Source organism: Monodelphis domestica, chromosome 4 (genome assembly GCF_027887165.1).
Source record: "Monodelphis domestica isolate mMonDom1 chromosome 4, mMonDom1.pri, whole genome shotgun sequence".
NCBI lineage: Eukaryota > Metazoa > Chordata > Mammalia > Didelphimorphia > Didelphidae > Monodelphis > Monodelphis domestica.
In genome coordinates, this window is record NC_077230.1 from 180039909 (window position 1) to 180060012 (window position 20104).

Genomic DNA, 20104 nt, shown 5'->3' on the forward strand with positions numbered 1-20104 from the left:
TACTGGACAGTTTAACATCCTTCCACCTCATTTTGCCCTCTTCTTCATGTAATTACATAAGCCATCCTATATGTATGGAAGAGATCCCCCCCCCCTTCTCTCTCTACTAAAATCCTACTTCAGCTGCAGGGTTCACCTCAAATGCCACTTCCCCCACAGTCTTCTCTGATTCTCCCAGGTGAGAGTCACCCTTCCTTCTTCAAATCTCTCATTCTACTTTCACCATTTCTATGTACTTAATTACCTTCTCACATTTATTTTACATATTTTATATATTTTATATATATAATTACATACATATATAATATATAACATATAAATTCTGTATGTTACATAATATATACATATTATATGTATGTAATACATAACATATTATATATATGTTACATATATATTTGATCTCCTATACTACATAATCAGTTCGTTCAGATAAGGGACTATATTATTTTTGTTTCCCTAGTGCTTGGCACTCAAAAATGAATAATATTTCATTTTGCAACAACATATACCATAACCAAAACCCACCTTAATATTTTGAGATCCATGGCAACACAATTTACCTTATCACTGGATATTGATTCAACATTTCTTGATTTTCTTCCTCTGTACCATTTCAAATGATGCACCCTACCTAAGGAAGATTGGGAAAACTGAAGAGGATCGACTGACTTGTCCATTTTCATAGAACACTTAGACAATGGGTGATTTGTCTTGTGATCTATGAACACTGACAGATCCCTGTCACATTGGCAATCACAAGTCAAAGACTAGTACATGTATAAGTGAAATGGGGAAAAGATGTTGATCATACATTGCTCTTCTAATCCAGATTTCCAGACACTGATCATGCTATTATCCTCAGGAGCATCTTCAAATCAAGAGAAATATATATTAGTGGTGTGCTAGTAAAGTTTTTTAGAAAAACAAAAGTCAGTAGTATTTATATGGAATTTAAATTCAACAAACATTTGTCAAAGGCTTAATTGTGATGTTAATATGACTTGAACCTTCAGACCAAGTGAACAGGAGTTTTTAAGGAGTCCATATGGGCTAGAACTTGGGACATGTGATATAAAACAACAGTGTGAAATAAGGGTGAAATTTAGTTGAGAGCCAGGTTATGAAGGCCCTGGAATTCCAGAACACAGATTTTAATATATATTTTTAAAGCAATGCTATGTGAGGCATCATTGAATTTTTTTTCAGTTCCAAATTCACTCCTTCCCTCCTGTCCCTCCCTAGCCCACTAAAAAGGCCAGCAATATGATACCCATTATACATGTGGAATAGTGAACATTTTTAATAGAGCAATCTCATTCAGATTGTACCCATGTTAAGGATGAATTGGAAGTGGATAAACTAGAGGCAGGAATATCAGTTCAGAAGCTATTGCAATAATTTTGGTAAGAAATAACATGGCTTGAACTCATGTGTTAGCAGTGGGAGTAGAAATGAAGAGAAAGGAAAAAATATATTGTATAGACTCAACAGGTCTTGGTAAATGATTGATGTTTTGCTTATGAGTGGTAATTATCATGAAGTGGTAAAACAGTATTGCTAATAATGTCACAGAATGTGTAAAATTTCTGAGCTCTGAAGTTACTTTTCCTGAAGTCCAGCTATGCTTACATGATTCATGCCAGGATACCTAAGCAACTGCTCTTGGCAAGCTGAAGCTGAGGACTGCAAGTCTAAGTGTACAGGACAAACACTAACCACACACAAGCACTTCAGACAATAAGTCAAAGCTCTGGTGTTTTGGGAAACTATAGAAGCAGAGTTCTACCTGGTACATACAGTAATTTGAAAAGGGAACTGCTGGAGGATTCATTCATTCATTCCAAAAACATTTCAATGCTTATGTGTGAGACACTGAAGAATCAAGAGACCTGGAAAATCAACAGGCTTTGCAAACAGCAACTGCAGTCACACAACAAAGAACACTTCTTATCAGCAAAAGTACTGCTGACTTGCCAGAAATCTTTTAATTTTTTCATTAAATTTTTAAAATTCTGAATTTTATAAACGCCAAATAAAATTATAATTTCCATATATTGCAGAACAAAAGGAGGGCACTTCATATGAAATAGCGAATCTCTAACGTAGAACTCGTTTGTCTTTTTTCAAAGGGGTCCAGTTTGCTTGTGAGTCCTTCTGGCCTTCCTTCTGTTCTTTTTCTCTGGAGGAAGGGAGTCCCTCCATCTCTAGGCTAAATATTGGTTCCTGTGAGCGGGAGAAAATTAATCATTCCGCGGTAACAGGAGCTCCTGGTCATACCTATGGGATGCGGTCTGCGATACTGCAGGAGGTAGGGGTAGAGAAACTGGTGTATGATCTGTAGAAAATCACGTGAGCACTTGGGGGTGCCCCGTCCCGGTTCCTTAGCTCTAAAGGACCCTGGCGCTGGAGGCTGCACTACAGCTTGGCTCCAGCCCTGGCGGCCCCAGGTTTTTCCTGCAGGCTGCCAGCTTAACCCCTGATGCGCCGATCTGACACAGAGGCTATTCCTGAGGTGCGAGCTGCTCAGCCCTGTTCCCTAACATGGGGGCGGTTTGCAGAGAAGAGTCGGGGTGGGTGGATGGGAGGGCTGTCTCTAGCACACAGAGGTGGAGAAAGACCCTCTCCCCGGATTTTTGCTTCGACCCTCCCCCAGCTCGCCTCGGTCTTGGGAGCCAATCAGGGCTCGTTCGCGCCGGGAGAGGTTCCCTTTCCCAGGGTCTCCGCAGGAGGACTTTTTGGCGGCCCGAGGCAGGCAGGGTGCGTGCGTGACTGAGCCCTTGGGGACGCCATCCCCTCGGCCGCCGGGGGCGGAGGCAGGGGAGGGGGGCAAAGCACCTTCCCGGTGTCCCCAGCTGCTGCCTCCACTGTCAGGCTGTGGCGGGGGAGGGGGGTCACGGGAGTGACAGCGGAGGAGGGGCTGGATAGGTCGAGGGGCGGGGGGAGCGGCTAAGACACCAAAGTAGGAGAGGCTCCGGGGCGCGCACTCTTGCCGGCCCCCCCCCCCCCGCCCCCTCCGCCTCTGCTGCCGCCTCGCGGGTCCAAAGATGGTCAGAGGGGCGGGAGAAGCCGCCGCATTCGCCTCAGCGTACGCGTCTCCTTAGTTTTCAGGGCCCCTGGCTCAGCCCCCAGCCCCAGCCCCAGCCTGGACCCCAGCCCCGACCCCAGCCCCCCGGGAGGCGCGAGCGGTAAGTTGCGGGGCGGCTCGGGGGCAGCCGGGGGACATTCCCTGTGAGGGGAGAGCGAACCCCCGGCGAGTCCACGGCCCCGAGGTGGGGAGAAGAGACGGACAATGGCCCGGGCCTCGCGGGCCGCCCTGCGGGCTAAACCCGGTCCTCCTCCTGCACCTGCTTGGGAGACGGGGGTGGGGTGGGGGTGGCGCTCGAGGACTTAGTTCTCGAGCGGCCCCCCGGGGATGACCTGAAGCGGAGGAGGCAGCGCGTAGGTTGGGGGGAGGACCACGTGGGGTTACTGGGGTGGGCAGCCTCAGTTTCCGTGCCCCGGAAGGGGGGCTGTGGGAAGGGAGGTAGAACCCGTGGTGGGGCTGGACTGTCTCAGTTTCCACATTCAGAAAGGGAGCTATAACTCCAAGACGAGGTTGAGGAGAAATAGGAGCTAGATCAGGTTGGACTGCCTCAGTTTCCACAAGCGGAGCTGTAACTGCATAGCTGGGGGCCGGTGACGTAGACAAACTTGGCTGGCCTAGAAGTCCATGGGTGGTTTGTACTGAGGTTTTCTTGCTTTTTTGGTCTCCCCCCCACTTTTTTTAAAGACTTCGCCACCCCCGTCGTGAGGCTGCCCTATGACCAGCCTCTTCCCAGATGATCAAATTTTAAAAGGACTCTACTCTCGGAGCTGGTGGAAAAGGCTGTAGGAACAAATGAGTTCTCGATCTAAGAGCTTTCCTTTGTGGGAGCAGGAACCAAGGCACTTCCCCCCCACCAGTCTCCTCTGGGATCGACCCCCTAAAGAGCCCCACACCCTTACTTACATGATGTATTTGAGCAGGACCTTCTTTGTTGAGACTGCTCTCTAGAAGGCAATTTATATGGCTGTATGTGCTTAACTTTTTTTGGGGGGGGCGCGGGGGGGGGGGAGTAACAAATGGACTTTACTTAATGACCATGGTACCTGGTTTCTAATCATTCCATGGAGGCTCACTTAGGCTAATTGTTGTGCCAGGTTACAAATTGACCACCATGTTCCATTACAGAACAACATACATTTTGCATTTGTTCAGGGGTTCTTTGTTTTAGTAATATTACTGTATAGAGAGAAGATCTTTGGACTAAAATCATCTTTAATCATTATGATGATTAGATATTAGATGTTTTGAATATGTAGCATTGATAGATTATCTGCAAAATTTTAAATAACTATATCGTTTAATATCTTTTGCAGCTATGGCACTTAAAGGGCAGGAAGATTATGTCTATCTTTTCAAAGATCCGTCTCATCCTTTGGATTTCTTGGAAGCATTCAGAACATTCTACCTGGATGGCTTATTTACTGATATTACACTTCAGTGTCCTTCAGGCGGTATCTTCCATTGTCATAAGGCTGTTTTAGCTGCTTGTAGCAATTATTTTAAAGCAATGTTCACAGCTGACATGAAAGAAAAGTTTAAAAATAAAATAAAACTGCCTGGGATCCACCATGAAGTTTTAGAAGGTCTTATAAATTATGCATACACTTCACAAATCAGAATAACCCAAAGAAATGTTCAAAGCCTCCTCGAAGCAGCAGACTTACTGCAATTTTTTCCTGTAAAGAAAGCTTGTGAGCAATTTTTAGTAAGGCACCTTGATGTTGATAATTGCATAGGAATGCATTCCTTTGCAGAATTTCATGTGTGTCCAGAATTAGAGAAGGAATCCAGAAGGATGCTTTTATCAAGGTTCAAGGAAGTATGGCAACAAGAAGAATTTCTTGAAATCAGCAGTGAAAAATTATTCTTCATTTTATCCAGAAAGAATCTAAGTGTTTGGAAAGAAGAAACTGTCATAGAACCAGTTATTAAATGGACAGCACATGATGTGGAAAAGCGAATTGAAGGCATTTATGATTTACTAAGCTATATAGAAATAGATATAGATCAAATGTATTTAAAGACTGCTTTGAGTCTTCAGAGGAGACACTTGCTAACTGAAAACAAGCTAAGAGCTTTAATATATAATGCTCTAAGTCCCATGCATAAGGAGGTTTCCCAGAGGTCCACAGCTACTATGTATGTAATTGGAGGCTATTATTGGCATCCTTTATCAGAGGTTCACATTTGGGATCCTTTAATAAATGTTTGGATTCAGGGAGCAGAAATACCAGATTATACCAGAGAAAGCTATGGTGTTACGAGTTTGGGACCCAACATTTATGTTACAGGTGGTTACAGGACAGATAACATAGAAGCCCTTGACACTGTCTGGATCTATAATAGTGAAACTGATGAATGGACTGAAGGCTCCCCAATGCTTAATGCAAGATACTATCACTGTGCAGTTACCTTAAGTGGTTGTGTCTATGCCTTGGGGGGTTATAGAAAAGGAGCTCCAGCAGAAGAAGCAGAGTTCTATGATCCTTTAAAAAAGAAATGGATTCCTATTGCAAATATGATTAAAGGTATGTACAGATTCTACATATTAAACATTCTGTGGCCTTTTGAGCTTGGGCCAACCTCCCTGTTCTTACAGGGAAAGTACAAAACCCAAGATACTATGTTTATCCTATTGTGGAGTTTAGCATCACTCTATTACCCAGAAATAACAAAGGAATACACAAATAATGTAGCATAGAATGCCTCAAGTAAAATTTTGTGGAATAGCATTATACAAGTTGATGCTATATATGTATTATCTAACTTTTCAAATATTTGAGATTTCTGATGTAGAAAACAAGTACCATCTTATGATTTTTTTTGAACCAGAAAGCCATTACTAACATTTTTTTTTAAACCCTTACCTTCCGTCTTGGAGCCAATATTGGCTCCAAGGCAGAAGAGTGGTTAAGGGCTAGGCAATGGGAGTCAAGTGACTTGCCCAGGGTCACACAGCTAGGAAGTGGCTGAGGCCAGATTTGAACCTAGGACCTCCCGTCTCTGGGCCTGGTTCTCAATTCACTGAGCTACCCAGCTGCCTCCTATAGTTTTATTTTTTAAACATTTATTTTAACTTCTTTTTTTGCAGTTGAATAACTTTCACTTTAAAATTTTCCCCATTTTATTACTATGCCAGATCAGTTTCCTTTCAATTAAAAATTGAATCTTTTTTAATTTATAAACGTATTATGGCTTTTTTCTCCATCCTTCCTCATGATATATCTTTTCCCCCAAATAGGCTAGTTATTTGGACTCCTATAGAGCCTAACAAATATTTTAACAGTGGAACTTCTCTCATTTTTGTTTTGGCAACGTCTTATTTATCATAATCACTGTAAAGTCTTGGAACAAAAGTTATGCCCTATACAATGCCTGGTATGTTGTTGGTATTCAGTTTTAGAAGTGGGAGAGGAGGGAGGGATAAATACTTCCTTGGTATATCTGGGAAGTTTGATAACACCCTTTTTACTTTTCTTTCCTTTTTCAAATAAAAAATTATATTTAATTTAAAAATTGGTACTATGATAATTCACCAGAACAGCTTTCAAATTGTATAGATACATATATTTTCTAATTTGCATGACTTCATCCCAATTGTTTGTTCTTGGAGCTAAAGAGGGTGTGGAAATATGTCCAGTTGTGGCCCATTACAGTGGGCTTCCAAGAGTCTTGAATCATGTCTGGAAATTTCTCTTCATTGTGAAAGATCAGGTTGATACAACTCTTTTGATAATCTTTTGTTTATAAAGCAGAATTTCCTCTCCCGTTCGGAAACTAACACATTCTCAAAATATATTACTCTAACCTGCCCTAGGAGTGCAGTAGTATTTTATAATAAGGAAAAAAGTAAGTTACAGCAAGAAGAGGCAGGCTAAAATTCATGTCATTTTTGGGCACCTTACAGGCTTTAGTTATTTCTTTCCAAGATTCAGGGGAGTCTGAAATGTCATTTTTGGAAGATAATTAGAAATCTGGAGCATTTTTCTGCTTATTTATGTTTTTTGTGGATGAAATTATTTCAAAATATGATTGTATAACTTGGTATATATTTCTCATTAGGTTTTATGTTAACTTTCCAACTTATTTTTAATAATAAAAGAAAAGAATAATAAAGTAATAAAGCATAAAAAAAATGCTGAAATAATATGTAGATGTTGTGTAGGGACTTCCTGCCTTTCCACAGCTAACTGATAACCATCATTCCTTTTATCTGAGCTAAAATTGAAATACTTCTGGGATAGTTTACATTTTAATCTGATCATTATTTGCCTCTTTCCAGACCTAAGGGTTTCATATACTATATTTTTAAATTCTTACTTTGTCGTAAGGTAGATGAACATTTTTCTTTGCTTTTTTAAATTCCTTAATTCTCATGTGTACTAGTAAGAGTTTTTTTTTCTTTTCTTTTCTGGGTAGTATATGTGTCAAGAAGAGGAACCAAGAAATGTGTCCTTAGCTGTTCAGGGAGCAAATGACTAAAACATTTTTGATCCTTCATGAAGGTCCTGCTTGTAGGTCCTCCTTTATTTCAAGGTAGCAATTAATTAGTAAGTTAAACCAATATAATCACTAATTACTTAAGTAAACTTATTTTTATTTCCCTAAGCCATCTTTTCTGATTCTTGATTTCCCTTTCATTATGGGACCATCATATTGATGCCATTCAGACTTGAAACCTGAGTGTTATCTTTAGGATAGCTTTATCCCTCCCTTTCAACATCCAAGTCTTCATTTCTAATTCTAATTTCAAAATATCTTTTCTCTAAAAATAGTATTTCATATTAACCCAGTCTTTTAAGGGTTATAGATTACTTTTCTTCCAATAAGTCAGAGATGAAGGGATTTTACAAGTGTTATCCCTATTTTACAATTGCAAAATCTGAGCTTGAGAGAAGTTAAATCACTTGGCTATGAGCACATGGCCATAACTAGTAGTGATAATGTTTTTCCTTTCTGTTGTTATTACCACTGTCACAGTTTAATTCTTCATTACCTTGATCTTTGTCTCTGATCTCTCTCCAATTCAATCCATCTTGGATATTAATAACAATTATAGCTAACATAGTGCTTACTATGTGCCAAGCCCTATGCTATGTACTTTACAATTATTATCTCATTTGATCCTCACAAGAACCCTGAGAGGCATGTGCTGTTATTTGTCCATTGTATAGTTGAGGAAACTGAGGACAGGAGGTTTAATTACTTGGCAAGTGTCACAGAGCTAGTGGTTGTCTGAGGCCTGTTAGGCCTGGCACTCTCCACTGTACCACAGAGCTGACCATCAGATACATTTTTCTAAAATGGAACATGTAATGTGTCACCTCATTGCTGGGAAAGAGTTAATGGTTCCTCAACAAAGGAAATTCAAAATCTCAAGTTCTTTAAATCTGGCTCCAACCTACCTTTTCAGCCATTTTTTTCTCATTCTTCCCAATCATTCATCTAAACAATATCTCCATTTCACCACTCCATTTCATTCAATTTTTTTTCATTCCAAAAAATAAAATACATGTGATCACTAAGGAAAACAGTTGTTTTAAAATACATTTATTAAAAGTCTCTTTTTAAAGTTCATGGATTTCAGATTAAGAATGTAGTCAGTTCTACCTGAAAATGAATTCTCAGGGAAGCAGGTAGGTGTCTCAGTGGATTGAGAGTCAGGCCTGGAGACAGGAGATCCTGGGTTCAAATTTGACCTCAGATACTTCCTAGCTGTGTGACCCTGGGCTAGTCACTTGCCTAGCCCTTACCACTTTTCTGCCTTAGAACCAGTACACAGTATTGATTTTAAAACAAAAGTGAAGGTTTAAAAAAAAAAGAAAGTAAATTCTCCTTCCTTTGCATTTCTAGGAGTAGTCACTTTTTAACCTAATTGATGATAGTTATTAGATTTGCTTTGCCATTTGTCTTATCCTATCCCTTAGTAGGTTGTAAGTTTCTTGAAGAAAGAGATTATTATCTCTTATTTGTCATTGTAGCCTCACTAGCGCTTAACCTTATGTCTTATATATAGTAAGTGTTGGATCAATTTAATGAATGGGTGGTCAGATATGAAAATATTATTTTAATCAACATGCAGGTGTGGGAAATGCTACTGCCTGTGTCTTACGGGAAATCATCTATGTCATTGGAGGCCACTGTGGTTACAGGGGAAGCTGCACTTATGATAAAGTCCAGAGTTACAACTCAGACATCAATGAATGGAGTCTAGTCACCTCTAGCCCACATCCAGGTAAATTGATACAATTGCCTAACTTGTGCTGTTAACCATAAAAATCTAATGGTATAACAATGGATTAGTATAATAATAACTTAAGACTTATGTAAGAATAAAAAGTGTTCTTATAATGGATTTAATGTACATGGTACCGTGCACATTAAAAAAACAACTGGATCTATGTTTTCATTGGTACAGAGCCTTCCTCCACTAAGATAGATTGGTATCTGCTGCTCTACAAGGAAAAAAGTCTTAGAGAGTTGCCTGAGGCACCTAGAGTTAAGATGACTTACCTACAGTCATAGCTAGTATGTATCAGAGGTGAGACTTGAACCAGATCTTCTTAACTCTGAGGTAGGCTCACTATTACTTCTCAGTGTTGCCTCAGATACCTTGCTTTATACCTTTTAGGTATTTAACAAATTCATTGAATCAGTTGATTTCAGTTGAATTCAAGGGATGAGACTATCTAGAACTAGAATCTAATCTAATCTAAACTAGAATCTAATTAAATTACTTGAACAAATACTCTTATATTTTTTTCATGGATGGTTGTCCTGTCATGTTTGATTCTTAATGACTCCAACGTGGACTTTTATATCCATGAAATTTGAAGATGCTGGAATAGTTTGCCATTTCCATCTCCAGTAGATGAAGGCAAATGGAAATTAAATTACTTGCTTAGGGCACATAGCTAGTAAGTGTCTAAGGCTAAATTTGAACCCAGGTCTTCCTGATTCTAGGCCCAGCTCTCTATCACTAAACTGCCTGCCTGCTTCCTAGGCAAACAGGTTAAGTGACCCACCCAAGGCTAGTAAATGTCTGAGGCCAGACATAGTTGAACTCCAGGATCAGCACCAGCATTCTGTCCACTGAGCCATCTTCCCCCTTTAAGTGGCTTATAAGACCACAAATATACACATTCCATTTCACTGTGACTAAAATATACCTAGTGGCTTGCTGTTATCTTTATTAATTCTATGCTTCTAAAACTTTTATTTTTATTGGCACATTCAAAAGAAACAGCTTATGTCAACTATTTTGTTTAAGATTAAGCTTGACAGCTGTCTCTAATAACAAATTAGAAATGGGTTGTGATGAGTCTAGCTTTGGGCTTGACTTGTCAAGCACTCTATACAATAAGAGTCAGGAAGACTCTTATTAGCTGTGTAACCTGGGGGAAGTCCTTTAGGCTCAGTTACCTCATATGTAATAGATGATGCCTAGAGAACATACAGAATGTGTGGGTGTGCGGGTGGCTCATGGAGAAGGAATATCAATCTATCAAGTGTTTATTATGTGCTGGTGTTGATGTGGAGGACATAGCTGTACTCATAAAAATAATAACACGTTTTTAAAAAGATTAAGCTTGATGTCATTACTTCATTTTGAGAGTGTATGTGGTTTAATAAACTGCATACCTTATTTGTTAAAGACATTTAGTGGTTCAGTGAATATTTAGTAGGTATTACTGCAGTACTGCATAGATTGCTGTTAGATATTTTACAAACATAAAGAACATATTCTCTGTGAGGAGTGGTCTGCTCTCCAAGCTTACTTTTGTCCTTTATCTGGTGCCTTTGGGAGTATTTCAGGGGAAATTATGAACTATAGATTGATGACAGTTATACTATATATTTAGTTTTTCTATCATAGAATAGCCTTATCACTTGGCATTTGCTTTTAGCTATTTCTCAACAACAGGTTTCTTCATGGACCACTAGAAAATAGTATTTGAAATTCACAAACTTGTACCAGCTATGGGTATTAGAGATTAACATTTTTCTGTTGATCTGCTTATAAATTATGTTCAAGTGCCATTATTTGTGACTTTATTTTCTAGGGGGGAAGTTTTTATTAGGGGCCTCTTCCCTCCTCATATTATAGAAAATATATACTGGGCAGAATAAACTCTACTTTGGGCTGTTGTATATATAGTGAATTAGAAAATTTTACTTTCTTCTCCATTGTTTCAAATCAGAAAAATATCATAACCAGTATTATCCTCATCTACCCAAATATTAATAATGGCTGTAGATGTTAATAAAGAAAAAGAAAATTATTACAAAAATATTACTACTAGACATTTTGCCTCTGAAGAAATAATAATAACCTACATTGATATTGTCCTTGACCAGGTACATCATCTTGGCAGCCAACTGGTACAGTAGATAGAGTGCTTGACTATAAGTCAGGAAGGCCCAAGTTCAAATTTAGCTTTATATAAAATTATCAAAGGTCACTTGGGGACCCTAGCTACCCATTTGCCAGGCAGCACTGGCAACATACAATTTCAAGAACCAGTGATAAAATGGAAGCAAAAGGGGTACCAGTAAGTAAAGATTTAGGCTTAGCCTAATCCCTTAAACTTCCCAAGGGAGGCATAGCACACTCATCTCTGCTGCTTTTAATCACCATTCTGTGGGGCTGGTGTGACACAATCGATACCTTACATCTCAACCTCCAAGTCAACTCATCTAATCTTGGAAATTCAGCTTCAAAATAAAAACAAGACTAATTAAAAGAATAACACTCAATATAACAATGAAATATAAACTATATTGTAATTTTTTAAAAGAATAAATTATATACAACTTTTTTATTCTTATGTTCTTTTAAGATCCCTTATCCATTTGTTATTGTTTTTATATAGTTATCATTTGATAATGTTAGTCTTGCTTTCTTCACTTTGAATTATTTAATGTTTTTTCGTATTATATCTCTCATAATTATAATATTTAATGATATTGTATCTAATTATACTGATATATCATAATCTTTTTTTACATGGAAAATATCCTTTATTTTTCTCAATTATGCATATTTGTCATAAAGGGATGCTTCAACTGAAAAAATGGAGAGGAGGTTTGCTAGGCAGTGATAGATATGAAAACATTAGGATGGTTAAAACATTTTTAAACTTATACAGAAGGAAGAAAGAGGTGGTACAATAGGAATCAAAATATATCATAATTTTTTCTCCTATTTCACAACCATTTGATCAGCTTTATAATTTTAGATGAGTCCCAATCTCTCTGGGCCTGAATCTTCTTACCTCTACAATTAGAGTATTGGACTATATGTCAACTTTAAATTCTAAAATTCTCTGATTTCTATAAAGATCCTATTTCAAGGGAAGTTTAGCACTGTCAAACATTTTTGTGATGTCACCTTTCTTTCATGAATTCTTACATCATTTTGTCGTACTTGTATAAAAACACTTAGCACATATTGCCTTAGTTTGGGGTACTTTTTGCATATGTGTCTCTTAATTATAAATCATTGAAGAATGGGAGAGCTTTTTATTCATCTTTATATCCCTTATATTGCCTAAAACACTGCTTTTTAATTAATATGTACTTAGATAAGTCTTCATTGAATACGTGAAGGAAAAGTTCTTTTTTGGTCAAAGTCTGTTACTTTTTCCATGTAGGGAACTCCCTTCCCCAATAGGAATCTGCAGCTTATAGTCTTAGATGTGAAAAGATTGTGACTTGCTCATATTCACATAGTTATTAGGTTGTCCAACCAGGTCTTTCTTAATTCCAGGCCAGCCCTTCATACACAATGCCATGCCCTCATGCTATCATAATTTATATATTCTAATTTAAAATCTTTAATTTCCTATGAAAATGTCTAGTTTATAAATAAAAAACATAAGCTAGTTAAAATGGATTTTATGTTTGCTTTCTTTCTTTTATTACTTTATTTTGCCTTTAGTTTTTAAAACTCAAAGAAATCCATAGGCAAGGCACAGTTAACTTCATTCCCTTGTTGGTAAAATGAGGATAGATCCTCCAAAGCACTTGTCAGCCCTGATCTATCATCCTATGATTGTTATTGTCATCCAAATGATCCTTACTACCTCATAGATAGGGTTCTGCTGCTGCTATGCTAACTTTAGGTTGGAAATTATGTATAGAAGTCATCTAGCCTACATGTCTGTCTGCCTTATGAAAAGACAATGCCTCAACTAAAAATAAGTATTAAGTCAAAATATGACTATTAGGAAATTCAGTGAAGAAGGTTCTACATATATAGGTTTTAGTGGACCTTAGAAACAACTTTTGGAGGATGAAATGGAGGTGGAAGCCCATATTGCTCTCAGGTGCCATATTTTGAAGAGATATAAACTAGTCTGATATGTATGCTAATTTTAAAATGTGTATGCTCTCATTCACTAATCTGTGATAGTGTTATGTATTGTACCTATCATTTAAAAATTATTTTTCTTTTGTTTTCTTTTCAAAGAATATGGATTGTGTTCAATTCCATTAGAAAATAAGCTATATCTTGTTGGTGGACAAACCACAATCGCAGAATGCTATGACCCTGAACAAAATGAATGGACAGAGATAGCTCCTATGATGGAAAGGAGAATGGAGTGTGGTGCTGTCATCATGAATGGATGTATCTATGTAACTGGTGGATATTCCTACTCAAAAGGAACATATCTTCAGAGCATTGAGAAATATGATCCTGAACTTAATAAATGGGAAATAGTGGGTAATCTTCCTAGTGCCATGCGTTCACATGGATGTGTTTCTGTGTATAATGTATAATGCAATCTATGAAAACCACTAAGTAGTGAAAAAAAAATCTACACCTAGCAATGTACTAGTGGATAAAAGATCTTATTTAGTATCGAAGAAATATTGTTTGGACACTAGAGTTCTCTACTACACCCTGTACTTTGCAAAAGTAACATATTATCTTTAATATTTACTTGAACAACTATGTAATAATTGGTAGAAGGTTAAAGACATTTGTTGTCATGCATCTCCTTATAGCATTGACAACAGTAGGACATCAGAACCATACTGTGAAATTGATATTCAGTTTCTGCTCTTAGTGTCATGGGCAGTGCATAGTAAAGTACAATCTAACAGAAGATTGAAGTGGATAGAGGAAATCTTTTCTACCTCTACAATTTTTCAATATTTTTTGAAACTTTTTTTCAGCTCAAAGTACTATGGGATGTAACCTAAAACTAGACACAATCACCTTGTCCAGTTTTCTTTTTCTCATGCAGTTTGTATAGTCTTTTCAAGTGACTTGCTAGTTATTATTTTATATTTACTGAGTATTAACAATGTCATATAAAATACAGACACTGCCTAAGAATTTACAACCTAATTCTGATAGGGTAGCAAAACTGAAAAATGAGAGTATAAAATTGCTTAATAGGCTATACGTTAAGTATCAATAGTTATTAATGAATTTGAATTTTTTGCAAAAAGGTTATGCTTATGGTTTCTATGGTTTATGCATGTGAAAAAAAAATACCGATTATCATCCCTGAGTAGAAATATTTACCTTTATATAGAATGTACTTTAGAGATGAAAGGAACCCTAGTGTTTTAACCCAACCAATTAATTTTTTTCTTTCAGACTGATAATGAAAAAGACTTTTTAGGTTATTTGTTTAAAATTTAAACAGTAAAGTAAAAGAGACTTAAAACACTAATTATTTTCTGTTTTTGGAAATAAATAACCATATTCAGATTTTAAAAAAAATCCCTGAAATAGGAGGGATTGTGTCCCTCCTGAATTAGCCCAGTCTGAATTAGTAAACAGTATTAGTTAAAGAAGAGCATGGAATGTTAGAACTCGAAGGGATCTTAGAGATTGTCTAGTCCAACAGAGCAGAAAACAGAAAAGAAATATAATCTTAATCCTTCAGGAACAATGAGAAACTATAAACTTGCCAAGTAGACCCTATTTAAGGATATATTTTTTAAAATAGGTGTGAATTTATAATTGCCTTCTCCACTTTATCATTATTTAAATTCTACCTGGAGTTCTTCACAATCTTGTTTTAAGTCATTCTACCTTCTCTGTAAAGCCTTTCTTGATTATCCCAACTCAAAGTGAAATCAGTGCTCACTTCTTCTTTAAACTCATGTAAGCGCTTATTGTCTGTGAAGTTCACAATCCTTATAGAATATTAAGATACCTTTTTAATGTTCAAGTATTTCAAATTCCCATGTTAATTTGATTAGTATCCATTGATTGAGAAAGTATATAATCACAAAAGCCTTCTGTGACTCCATTAATGTTTAAAAATTCATTTCTATTTTATTAATCATAACAGCATCTGTATACATTTTAAAATATTGTGTATGTTTCGTGAGACATTTATTTATTCAGGTATATTTGCTCTTTTATAGATTAATAGAGATCTTGAAAGAATTTCCCTTTGCTCCACAGGTTCAATTCCACTGGTCTAGACTAGTTATCCAGCACTAGTTTGTAGTAACAAATCCAGTGCCATTTTGTATTGTTATTTAAAGGACTAAATGACCTCCTAAGGCCCTTTCCATATCTAAATCTATGATTCCATGGTCTTTTAATGCGTTTATCCAGTGTCCCTGACTGATTATAAGCATGTTGATGGCAGTAGCATTGTCCTATACCTCTATTTGCCCAGTGCCTATCAACTTTTTTCCTGCAATAGTAGGTATTAAATAAATGTTTGCCAGTAATATCAATCATTTGTACATTTAAAAAGAATGTTTGAAGATACTTGAAGTTTGTGCTACTAAGTACTTTTTAACAGTTTGTCTTTCCTTTTAAAATCTTATTTATGTTTTTAATTTGCACTCTGAAAAGATTAAATAAAAGTAAATTTCAGCTGTTTGAATTATTAATTTCAAATTACTAGTTTGGATTAGTTAAGCTTTTACTAAAATTAATGAGACATTTTCCTCATGATGATCTTTTTTTAAAATAACAAATATATGTAATAAAATATATTTGTTATGTTGTGGAAGAAGATACATTTTTAAAAATCCATAAAGTAAAAAAATGGTATACTTTGATCTGCATTCATACTGATAGTTCTTTCTCTAGAAATGGATTTTTCATTATGTAGTCCTGTAGGATAGTCTTAGATAACTGAATTGCTGAAAATAGCTAAGTCATTCACAGTTGTTCATTGTACAGTATTGCTGTTACTGTCACTACTATTAACTTGTAAGCATCTATAATCCTTGTAAGCTCTGGTGATCCTTATCAACTCTCACTCCTACTAAATTGGGTCTTCAGAGCTTGGCTACCTATTATGACCCTTTCAGGGTAAGTGGTACCACTTGTGGAGTGAGAAATGATTCACTAATGCTGTTGGTTTGATCCTCCACTGGTAAGTTTCCCCCTAAGATTAAGAGTTGAAAATTATATAGTCAGCCAGCCTAAAGTAGCTTTTAGAAAGAGGCATTTATTTACTAAAGCAGTAACAACAGTTGGTACAAAAATACTCCCAATTCTGTGACAAATCACAGTCCTTCACAAGGTCATGCAGGGTCCAGGGTAAAGTAAGCTCACACATAGAGTGCAAAAGAGTAATAGCTCCTGTTTGTTAGGAGCCCCTTTCTAGAGATGGAGCAGAAGCAGGGAAGCTTGAAAACATGAGAATCCTCTCCAACCAATCTTAAAATAATGCCACCAAAAAAAGGAGTGAGCATCAACAAGGAGCCAAAGTGAAGCAACTTTCATGAAGAGGTCAACTTGAAAGGTAGGCAGAGAGCATCTGGGCACTTGGGGTGAGAGGAGAGTACAGCCAGTAGGATGTTACAGCAATGAGCAAGAAGCAAGCCCTCCCCCCCAGTCTACTGTTCCAGGTTCTTAACCTGGACCCAAGCCAACATCAAGACCCTGAGAGACTGCATAGGCCAACAGCAGTCCAATCCAAAGCATACCCCTTAGAGTTCCAAGCAAACCTGCAGTGAGATCTGGAATTCCAGCCTGGGCCAATCTGTTACACAGCTGATCTGTGTGGGCCCAGAGTTAGACCAGGAGTTCTGGCCTGGGCTTGTGGTAAGGACCTAGATCTCAGTTTAGGGCAGTCAGTAGACCCAGAGCTGGGCCTCTGGTTCCTTGTAGGGACAGTGCCCAGAGTGCTGGCTTATAGGAGCTTGGCTAGTCTTTGCCAAAACTCAAGGTGAGCCCCAGGTCAGGGCAGTCTTCAGCTTTCTATGTGCCTGACCCAACTATGCCCAGAGTGAAACCAAAAGCCTATGTCCAAGCCTGAGGTTAGAATTTGAGCCATTAGCAGTCTCAGGGTGATTGAATCAGCAGTGGGAGGTGGCTCTCAGAGCTCCCAGCCCACAAGCCATCATACCATCTTGGAAGAACTGAAATTTGCAGAAACCCAGAAATAAGGCTAAGGGTAGCATCAAGGAAGAACTGAAGTTTAAGAGAGTGCCTTATCCTCCCTGAGAACAGAGCCTACCTTTAAAATAAAAAGTGAAAGTCAAGAGAAAGGCTAGGAAAATCAGCAAATGTAAAATAAACCCAATCCATAGAAAAAATTTATGAAGACAGCAAGGCACAGACACAATAGGGAACAGTGAAAGCAAAGCAAACACAGGCAAAGCCCCAAAGAAAAATATGAATTGGACTCAGATTCTGGATGAGCTCAAAAAGGATTTCAGATATCAGTTAAGAGAGGCAGAGGAAAAATGGGGAATAGAAATGAAAGCAATGAAAGAAGAAATGGGCCAAATGAAAAAGGAGGCTCAAAAGCTGACAGAAGAAAATCATTTCTTAAAAATTAGAATTGGGCAGCTAGAAGTTAATGACTTCATGAGGCATCAAGAAACAATAAAACCAAATAAAAAGAATGAAAAAGCAAGAAAATGTGAAATATCTCATTGGAAACCCTTTTCTCCTATTCATGAAATGCCCAAGATATTCCCCTCAGGCACAGAAGGGTTTCTTTTTGGGAAGTCCAGTCTGTTCTTAGCTCCCAATAAAAATACTACTGATAGTTGATCTAGGGACAAAATTTAATATACCAGTGGGAAGATGGGATATCCAACATTTTCCAGACCCTTAAAAATTAGAAAGACCTCCTTTCCAGTGTTAGACTTAAAGCCCCATGATTTTTTGATTGAAACTCTTTCTCACCTAGTTAAAGCATGAAACTAATAACCCTTGCATGGCATAATTACAAAACTGGTTCTTGGCAAAATTTCAGTTTTTAAAATGAAAATAAAGTCAAACCAGACACTGAGAATTGGCATGATGCCATCCAAATCCCTTTCTAATTTCTATGGCACTTATTTTACTCAAAGGCACACTAGTATTTAACTTCCCCAAAGTCTATAAGTATGGCTTTTGTTTTGTGTACTCTGTTAGCCTAATGGCTAATTCTTAAAGTTTTAAGTCTGTTAATGTCATTCTGTAAGATGTAGCATTGTTGGTGGAATTGTGAATTGATCTAACCATTCTGGAGGGCACTTTGTAACTGTGCCCAAAGGACTATATAAAGCAACGATTACTGGGGGGCAACTGGAGGGATCAGTGGATTGAGAACCAGGCCCAGAGGTGGGAGATCCTGGATTCAAATGTGGTCTCAGATGCTTCCTAGCTGTGTGACCCTGGGAAAGTCACATTGTCTAGCCCTTACCACTCTTCTGCCTTGGAACCAATACCTAGTATTGATTCTAAGACAGAAGGTGAGGATTATTTAAAAAAAAAAGCAATGCATGCCCTCTGTACATTGTACACAGAAATAGCAACATTGTACAATGATCAACTATGAAAGACAGATTTTTATCTGCAATACAATGATCCAGGACAATTCTCAGGGACACATGACAAAGAATACTATCCTCCTCCAGAGAAAGAACTGTTGGAGTAGTAATACAGATTAAAGCATACAATTCTCACAGTAGTTTATTTGGGTTTTTATTTTAGGGTTTGATTCTGAAAGAGTATTCTCTCACAAAAATGAACACTATGGAAATAAGTCAAATTGCTTACCATCTCTGGAAAGGGGGAAGGAAGAGAGATGAATTGGGTCATATAATTTCAGAAAACGTTTGTGGGAAATTGTTAATATTTGTAATTGGTAAAATAAAGTACCTTTACAAAAAAGTAAAATGTAGCATTGCAAACTATCCCTTCTGGGCACAAACTCTTTCCCTTGATAACCCTCTTATCCTGATCTTTTTTTTAAACTCTTACCTCTGTCTAAGAATCAAAACTGTGTATTGGTTCCAGGTCAGAAGAGTGGTGAAGGCTAAGCAACTGGGGTTAGGTAGCTTGCCCAGGGTCATATAGCTAGGAAGTGTCTGAGGGTAGATTTTAACCCAGTTCTTCCTGCCTCTAGGCCTAGCTTTCAGTCTACCGAGCCAGCTAGCTGCCCCCTATCTTGATTTACCTTAATCCTTACCACTAACATTATTCTCTATCCTCTTCTGATATTCTCAATAGTGCCCTTTGGAACCTAATTTTGCCCTATCTCTTGTTATAAACAAACTTTCATTGATCCTTTATTGCTTCTTTAAAAGCTACCCTAAAAAAAATAACAAAAAATTGACTTTTCCTGAGGACACTAAACTATAGCTCCCAAAAAATTTGATATGAGGGAAATTGATGGAAATGCAAGAAAAGCCTAACTCCCTTCTCCTTGAGGTCTAGCGCCCTCTAGGAAGAACCCAATCCTCCAAGAACAAAGCAAGACTGGGGGGGGGGGGGGGGACCACAGATGACTCCAAACAGCAACCAAGTAAGGTTAGTTAGCATGTATGAGTAATAGAATTCAGCAAAGGATAGGGAGAAGACTGCCAAAAATCACTGTAGGGGTAATGTTGTATATGTTTACAGTTGACAAAAACAGGAATTAGAAGGTTGTATACTTGGATGACCAAATTTTAATTATTGAATGAAATAATAGCCATCAGGGAGTAAGGAACAAGCCTTCTGGCTGTAATAGGTTATGAGTTCTCTTAAATCAAGCTTAGCAATGTAAATTAGCATAACACTGTGTCTTTCCAAAAGTGGGTTAATAAGGC

General features: G+C 37.7%; 1 protein-coding gene across 3 annotated transcripts; it reads left to right on the forward strand.

Annotated features, from left to right (window-relative positions):
* Window positions 1-2347: 2347 nt before the first annotated feature.
* KLHL23 (kelch like family member 23) lies at window positions 2348-15955 on the forward strand. 3 transcript variants are annotated; one of them, XM_007494343.3, is made up of 4 exons: window positions 2348-2512; window positions 4399-5613; window positions 9168-9320; window positions 13557-15955. In XM_007494343.3, exons 2-4 carry the CDS (start codon window positions 4401-4403, stop codon window positions 13865-13867), a joined length of 1677 nt encoding a protein of 558 aa, XP_007494405.1. In that variant the 5' UTR covers window positions 2348-2512; window positions 4399-4400; the 3' UTR covers window positions 13868-15955. The 3 variants fall into 3 exon arrangements, with proteins under 3 accessions (XP_007494405.1, XP_007494404.1, XP_001367702.1); XM_007494342.3 differs by having other exon boundaries at window positions 2492-2757; XM_001367665.4 differs by lacking the exon at window positions 2348-2512 and adding an exon at window positions 2738-3185.
* Window positions 15956-20104: the final 4149 nt, after the last annotated feature.